Raw genomic sequence first — 8,258 nt, 5'->3', positions numbered from 1 at the left:
TTGCAACCCCTGATGTCTGAGGGTTGGACCGTTACTGGTTAACTGCTCTGGTAAGTAATTGTATATATGCTTACTTAACAACATGTCCGTTTTCAGCCCTAGGGTCCACAGAAAGAGGAACAACAACAGCAACAACAAAGTTGTTGCCTTTGGTCAACAAAAAGATATAATGCAATAGAGAGGGACCACAGACTTGCCGAAATACAGTGACGCTAGATAAACAAGGATGAAGTTAGAAAGTAGTTTAAATTCTCATGAAGATATGTATCCAAGGTTAAGGAACAATTTCCAGAAAAAGATGATGTCCATAATGCTGACAAGCAAAACGGTTCTGCAAGGGAGGGAATGAGGGAGGGAGGAAGGGAAGAAAGGAAGAGATGTTCTCAAATCAGCCCTTCTGACCTCCACAGATAAGGATCAGGTTGCTTAAAGAAGAACTTGCATTTTAAAATATGAGCTTGAAAAAACTACATATTTCTTGCTGGCAACTTCTAGAGATAAACATGGCTTCAGATGCATTGGTATTTATTAAAACTACAAAATCTTACAAAAACTAGATTTATCTAGCACCAGAACCTTTTAATTTTTGTTTATTGGATTTTGGACCCATCCTGTTTATCCTCTTTATGAATCTCAACCTTTTGGATAACTCTGCCAGATGCGATTTTTTTCCCAGACTGAACTGACCTGGACACACAACATGGACAACAGCACTGCCGAAACTCTGCATACGACTGGAGCACTTAATGAGACTTTTCCCACACAGGCGCCGAGCTCTGAGTTTTCACTGGGTATGTTGGTGCTGCTGGCCTTCCTCATGGCATTGCTGGCTCTGGTCACCATCCTCGGAAACGTCCTGGTGATCCTCGCTTTCATCATGGACAGAAACCTCCGGCATCGGAGTAACTACTACTTTCTTAATCTTGCCATTTCTGACTTTGCAGTGGGTAAGTGGCAGCCATGGAGGCGTGTACTGTTTGTTTCCTCGAGATCTTAGGAGAAGTGAGGGAGCTTCTTTTGCTGGGTGGTTTCTTCTAAGAGAACTGTTTCCCAGCTCTGTCTCTAGGGGAAGGGTAAGGAATAGTGGAAACTGCATTAAGTGTCTTAGCAGCCTACTATTTTTCTGAAATATGTTCTCATAAGAAGCGGATCCTTTGCCAGGTTAACAGCTACTGTTTAATGTTATGGCCATAAAAATAGTAGTGTGCATGAATCTGTATGGAGTAACAAATAATGGGAGTTGTTTGTGGAGAGTCTAAAGTCTAGATAGTCAAATTGAATACAACATATAGTATCTGGCAGATCTTGCTTATGTGGTTGATTTCTTCTCTTTTAATCTACTCTCACACAATACAGATAATCATCTGAAGTTTGCAACAAAATAGTGATAAATAGTATTTTTAAATATTTTGCTGTACGTGCTCTATCTAGAGTGGTACCTTAAGAATATGTGTTTATATAGGTAAATAAAAATAAGAAATCAAACAGTTTCTAAGAAGTTTGATGTTATGCATGTATTTTTATATGGAGATGCATTTTATTTTGAAACTTATGCTAAGAAAAATTACAGTTAAAATGTTAGTGTGATGTGCAATTGGAGATCGATGTATTGCAATATTTTGTAAAGTGTTGAGTGTCTCTGGTAAAAGTCTTGGTTAAATTATTGACTATGCAGAAAGTTGGTTTTAAACAGGTGTGGCTATTTCATGAAATCTATATACTATCTTGTCACATCACAAAAAACTATTTTTAAACTGCTTTTATTCTACTTTTTTGCCTACACATTTAAAAAGGATACTGAAATAACGGTAGAAAATCTTCTTAAAATTTATTGCCAGTGTCGGAAGTTCTGTTAGGGGCACAGCTTCTAATAGTCCGGTCCTGGTGATGTCTAGATCCCCTTGTATAATGTTTTGATCCCTTCCCCCATACACTTCATGTCTTCTTCCAGCTTATAACTGCCTTGTTGTGCCACAGAGCTCTTGCTGCCAGCTGTCAGGAGAAAACAGGAAAAAAAACACGGGAAAAAGCCCAGCAGTGGACAGAGTGGTGTTCTGTCATCTGGCTCACAATCTAGCAACATATTGAACAAATACCAGGATCTAGCTGAGAAGTACGAAGTAAATAATGTCCCATATGAAAGAAGGAAGTAGATCTTACTTGGCATTATCTAAATTCCATAAATTTTTTGTTTCATGATCTTATGTTACCCTGAATGTCTGGTTTTTCATTCTAAATTTGGTTAAAAGCTTTGCATACTTTAGAGTCAAACTGATTTGTGTTTCTGTAGCTATATAATTTAGATTCAGGGCATACCTAAATTATCCTTAATTTCTGCTTGATCCTGATTGCTAAAAGCACACACTTTTGTGCTTTCAGAGCCCTCTGCTTATTCTTTTAATATTTTTAATCTATCTGATTTTGAGCTTCAACAGCTTTTGCTTTATTTCTGTGCTTCCGGAGCTATAGCTGGATTTGAATAGAGATGTCTTGATTCTTAGTAGAGGGAGAATGACAGGAATTGTAAGATTTTTAGAGAAATGGAAACTCTCAAGATACTCTTCAGTATCTGTTACAGGAGCATATGCCATTATAAAGTAAATCTAAAGTTGAAATAATACCCTTTTTTTCCCCCCATGAATGTTAAAAACTGTAATCTTTTGCTCTAAAGAGTAAGTGTTAGTTGCTCTGTAGATGCAGAGTTTCCCTTTCATTGCAGCACTGATGTTGTTAACTGCATTTCTGCGTCACAGCAAACTACACCATTAGCTCTTCAGCCTCATAAGGCTGCATTGTGACTGTGTGTGTAGTTTGGTCACCTAGAAATTAATTAGTGGCACTTTCACAACATTTGGATTTAATAGACTACATTTAGATAGCCTTGGGTGTAGATCACTCATGTATGCTTGGTGTGTTCCCATAGATAATACCCTGTCAGCTCACCACTGAAAAGTGGTTATGATCAAAAATTACAATGAGAAGAAATGTTAGTCTGGGTGTATTGTCCTGATTTCACCTGGGATAAAGTTAATTTTCTTCTTAGTAGCTGGTAAAGTACTGTGTTTTGAATTTAGAATGAGAATAATGTTGGTAACACACTGATGTTTTAGTTGCACAAGAAGTTGGGAGGGGACACCTCTGGGACAGTTGACCCCAATTCACCAAAGGAATGTTCTATACCATAAAACGTCATGCTTAATATATAAACAAGGGGATAGCTGTCCGGGGCCTGCTGCTCGGGAACTGGCTGGGCATCGGCTGGGGGGTGGTGAGCAATTGGATTGTGCATCACTTGTTTTGTACATTCTTTTATCATCATCATTATTATTATCCCTTCCTTTTCTGTCCTATTAAACTCTCTTTATCTCAACCCATGAATTTTACTCCTTTTTTCTGATTCTCTCCCCCCTTCTACTGGGGGTGGGGAGTGAGCGAACAGCTGTGTGGTATTTAGCTGCCTGTTGTGTTAAACCACAACAACATTAATTGTGCAGGTTTTATCAGACTTTTTATCATATAGTTTTACAGAGTAGTCTGACATTCATATTGTATTTCTATAGAAGTTACTTCTGGAGCACTTTTGAACACCATATCGTGCTTCTAAGAGGATAGAAGCATGGCAATTAGATAATTTATTGTAGAAAACAGTAAATTACATGGGGGGGAAAGATGTTTTTTGTTTCTTTGTTTTAATTTCAGTAGTTAATACAGAACAGTGTTTATTTCAGCAAGTAAAAAAGTCAGCTGCTCTGTCCCTTAGCAGGTGATATAAACACAAGAAGTTACTATGGTACACAATAAACATGATACAGCTTTCAGAAAGGTGTTCATTGTAAGAATGTTACTGATGCCTAGTTTATAGTAGAGTGTTCATTGGTTGCATGAGAATACAAAGCCTTCCATGTGGCAATTCCAGTCAGTATCGTGCTTTTACCAGATACCCTAGAAGTGTTTCTATGCCTGCAGTGCTGACTGATGTGTACATTTGGTTTATTTCCATAGGTGTGTTCTGCATGCCTTTGTACATCCCTTACGCCCTGACGGGGATGTGGCACTTGGGAAGAGGCCTGTGCAAGCTCTGGCTAGTTGTGGACTATCTCGTGTGCACAGCTTCGGTGTTTAGCATCGTCCTTATCAGCTACGACCGTTTCCTGTCAGTTACAAAGGCTGTAAGAAGAACATTTCTAATTATTTCTTTATATATATATATATATACAGAGAGAGAGAGATTTTCATGAAACTCAGAGTGTTCATAATTAACACTAGAATCTAAACTAACACTAGAATCTAGTCCTTCATTATTGTACCAGTTTCATCTGGAGAAATGTTGATGCTTCGGTGTTACACTGGGGCTTAGAGATAGGACAATGCCTTGCCTATGATTTCAGTGTTTCCCTCCTGCTGCCTGGATTAGAAACTATTTAATTTACACTACAGAGGAGGTGGGAAGGTCGAGGTAGGAAAAGGGCAGCAGGAGTGTGGAGAACTTGGGCTTTGATCATTAGAAGAGTGGTAATGAAAACTATGTTGAGTCATGGATGTGCTTAGGCTTGGGATAAATTTTAAAAGGAGAAGAGGGTATGTAGAAAGATCTGGGAGGGACTGACTGAAGATCAGGTGAGGATCTGCGTTAGCACAGGGGGTGATTGACCTATGCTGCCAACAAGCAGTTGGGTGGAAACTAATCCCTTGAAGCAAAAAGAAGAATGAATTAAAATATGTGGAGAGGTAAGAGGTGTTTCTTGAGTATTATCATTCTTCTGCTTCAGAAGGTATCTGAGGAATACAGTGGTAAATATTATCATTCACCATTTCAAAGATCTACCTGGTGTTTGGTCCAGATGGAAGACAATCAATATACTTTGCTTTTGATGAGTGGGCCGGCTCAAGTGACATGGGCTGCATTAGATTGGGAATTTCTCATTTGTGGAAGGGCTAATACAATGCCCTAATCTCTTTCTTTTCTTCCCCAGTGTTGTGCTTTTAGGGTTGGTTGTTGCTGCTTTTTTTTTTTTTTTTTTTTAAGCTGACCATAAAGTATGAAAATTCCTGTATTTAAGAAATTGTAATATTGAAAAATATCAATGAAGTTGCCGAGCTCAGAATGTGAGAGACAGAAGTTAAAAAGGCCTCTGCAACCCAACTGAGCTCCATGTTCTTATACACTGTTGGTGGTCTTCGTTTACGTGATCACATTCTGCTTTTCTTCTTTAGGTAATTAGGATGGAGTGAGTCCAGGAGAGTGTAACGTAGGGCTGTTATCCAAAGAAAAGATGTCATGCTTCCTCATGGACTTGGGACCCACTTCTGCCTCTGCCGCAAACCTAGCTTGTGGCCAGGGCCCAGTCATTTCAGACTTCACTTTTTGTGAAGCTGTACTAAGCTTCCTGTTTTCTGCCTACTAACTTGAGATACTTGTGGTCTTGCAAAGAGCTGCAAATTTATTACTGCAGAACTGGAGCTGTGCTCTGAGCTGGTGTGACACTTTAAGATGTCGAGGAGTCTGAATCTTCAGGCTGCAGATGTTTAAAACAGAGAATCTAAAATAACGTGTGTAACACTGCACAACTGCTCTGTCACTCACTGGTAAAATAGGGACAATGCCCCTCCTGTCGTATGCAGCTGTAAAGATACATTATTCATTATATTCATTAATACTTGTATAGCATGCAGGTGCTACATTAATGAACAGCATAGGAAGCTGATGAGGAAGGTAGTAGTTCTGGGTCTAAGTAAAGCCTGAGATGACATCTGTTTAACAATATCGTGGAAATAAAATTGTCTGGCTTCTCATTAACTGATCATCATGTGCTCTGAAAGATGCAGGTGACCAACAGCTAGAAGTATGTATCGTACATTCTGGCTGGGCTATTACAAGGGCAGTTTTAACTCTCCTAACTTTGGACGACGTGATTTTAATTCTTTTAATCCAATATTTTTTTCAAAGGTAGATAACTTATGGCTAGAGAGTAAAATAAATAAATGCAGCCTGGGTAGACATAAAAAGGTCAAGATTTGCAGTAATGCAATGAGCTGTTTACAAGGTAAAAAGAGAGTTAAAATAGAACGTTTCAATAAAGTAAGGGCTGTTAAAGCATATGTGTGGGATAGGTTTTTCTGCTATGGCAAGAGGGAAACAGTATTAAAAATTATGTTGTCTAGTGTTTGCGGTCACACATGGCAACTGTCTAATACAGAAGGTTTCTCCTTTCGCCTGTTCTGGAAGGAAGTCCCACAGCTGCTTTCACTCTCCTCTGAGCCTGGGCATTTCATGAATCATAAACTGATTCCTTATTGCTACCTTACTGTGGTGGTGGTGAAAACAAGCCTTGTCCTTTCACAGCTGGAAACCAAACAGTAGTTTAGCCATCATAATTTGTAAAATCAGTCACAGAGCTACAGCAGTTGATGAGCAAGACTAACAGAATTTTTCAGTATGTTATATAAGTGAAGGTGTTCTAGGTGTCTGGGGAATTACAAAAGAAATATTATATTTTACTTCCTTATGTTTTTTTGAGATAGTTATTACAAAATGTTATCTGAATACATGATGTCCTTTTCCTTCACAGGTGTCTTACAGAGCTCAGCAGGGAATAATGTCCAACCCTGTTATCAAGATGGTGGCCGTCTGGGTCTTTGCCTTCCTTCTCTACTGCCCGGCAATCCTCTTCTGGGAACACGTGGCCGGATACAGCGTGGTAGCGGCGGATCAGTGCTATGCTGAGTTCTTCGACAACTGGTACTTCCTCCTGTGTGCCTCCACCCTGGAGTTCTTCGTGCCGCTGCTCTCGGTGACCTACTTCAACATGCACATCTTCCACAGCATCCAGAGGCGCCAGCGACATGGCAGCACGCAGGACTACCAGCCTCCAAGGCGTGACAGCCTCTCCTGGAGATTTTGTCTTTTGCCAAGGCCAGGAACATCTTCTCTGTCGGATGCAGAGGACAGTGTTTCATCATTAACAAGGTCGTGGAGACCAGCAGTGATGGCTAACTGTCCATCTCCAACACAAACCAGTCCCACGGCTCTCAAGAGGGACTTCTCTGTTTCTTTCCGTTCAAGGACCGGGTCAAAACTGCAGCAGGACAAGAAAATTGCAAGGTCGCTTGCCATAATCGTGTGTGTGTTTGCCATTTGCTGGGCCCCATACACTTTACTAATGATTATTCGTGGGGCCTGCAAAGGAAAGTGCATCCATAACTCCTTGTATGAGATAACCTTTTGGCTTTTGTGGATCAATTCCTCTTTGAACCCGATTCTTTACCCTGTCTGTCATATGAGGTTTCGAATGGCTTTCATGAAAATATTATGTCCCAAAATGTTTGCAACATTGAGATCACGTAACACACCTTCTTAGAGAGTTAAAACAAATGACTTACAGATAAGGTTCCTCTCTTATTTAGTGCTATTTTTCCATATGTATCTTCAACAGAAATAGAGAAAAAAGTTTTTGTTACTGATGACATTGATTAAGAGTGCAGCTGAGGTAGGTGTTTCCTGTGATTCTGCTAGTCTTCAGGATCTTGTTTTTGTTTTTGCTGGTATGATGCCAGGTTAAACACCACCTAGTACACAGAAAAGAATAACAAGTTTTGCTGGATGTGCTTCTTGGTTTGTGGGTTTGAAGTACCTTTTTTTTTTTCCACTTTTTTTTTTTCAATTTTTTATATAAAGCTGGTACTATGAAAGAACTCTTTTATAGATATCTCCAGAGAGGTTCATTGGAGGGAGATACCTGTTTGTGTATGTGTTTAGTTAAAATTTATGTCCTATTTGTGAACCTAAAGCTATCAGTGAAGGAGCAGTTCTGGTACATTTTTGAAAGGTTGTATAAATGCTCACAGGAGCCGTACAATTTCATTCAGAAAACTGTTATGAAGACAAGATAGTGCCCTGTAGGTGTTATAATTCCCACAGTGAGCAATATGCAAGTGAATGGGCTGCCTAATCTGACATATCTGTCCTTCTCTAATTTTAAGGTAGTCCATACTATATGTTGCAGGACACAGTATACGCAAGTTAGTAATACTGGATGATTTTCAGAGAACGGAAGTTTCCATGGTAATGGAATTTTGAAATTGGTTATCAAAATTGTCACAGGCTTAAATGGTTACTACCCTTTTCACCGGTACTGTCTTTTCTCATGACGGTGGCTGCCTCTTTGGTTGTGCTTAAATGATATTTAGTGTCAGATTTGTGCATTTTTTGATTAAAGTAGGTTGGGCTTGGGCACGTGATCACATTCCCGTTAAATTAG

General features: G+C 39.4%; 1 protein-coding gene across 1 annotated transcript; it reads left to right on the top strand.

Annotated features, from left to right (window-relative positions):
• The first annotated feature begins 658 nt into the window (after positions 1-658).
• Positions 659-7,358, top strand: LOC141463847 (histamine H3 receptor-like). The gene is made up of 3 exons (XM_074146497.1): positions 659-947; positions 4,003-4,169; positions 6,570-7,358. The coding sequence occupies exons 1-3, from the start codon at positions 659-661 to the stop codon at positions 7,356-7,358; spliced, it is 1,245 nt and encodes a 414-aa protein (XP_074002598.1).
• Positions 7,359-8,258: the final 900 nt, after the last annotated feature.

This window comes from Numenius arquata, chromosome 4, assembly GCF_964106895.1.
Source record: "Numenius arquata chromosome 4, bNumArq3.hap1.1, whole genome shotgun sequence".
Lineage (NCBI taxonomy): Eukaryota > Metazoa > Chordata > Aves > Charadriiformes > Scolopacidae > Numenius > Numenius arquata.
Note: the sequence above shows the minus strand (reverse complement) of the source record. Positions and strands in the feature narration are given on the sequence as shown.

What these genes read in the sequence shown, in the direction of transcription:
- LOC141463847 (XM_074146497.1), top strand. Translation starts at nt 659, where the DNA reads ATGCGATTTTTTTCCCAGACTGAACTGACCTGGACACACAACATGGAC. An exon ending in CATTTCTGACTTTGCAGTGG is followed by an intron (nt 948 to 4,002) that starts GTAAGTGGCAGC and finishes TTATTTCCATAG; the next exon opens with GTGTGTTCTGCATGCCTTTG. An exon ending in TCCTGTCAGTTACAAAGGCT is followed by an intron (nt 4,170 to 6,569) that starts GTAAGAAGAACA and finishes TTTCCTTCACAG; the next exon opens with GTGTCTTACAGAGCTCAGCA.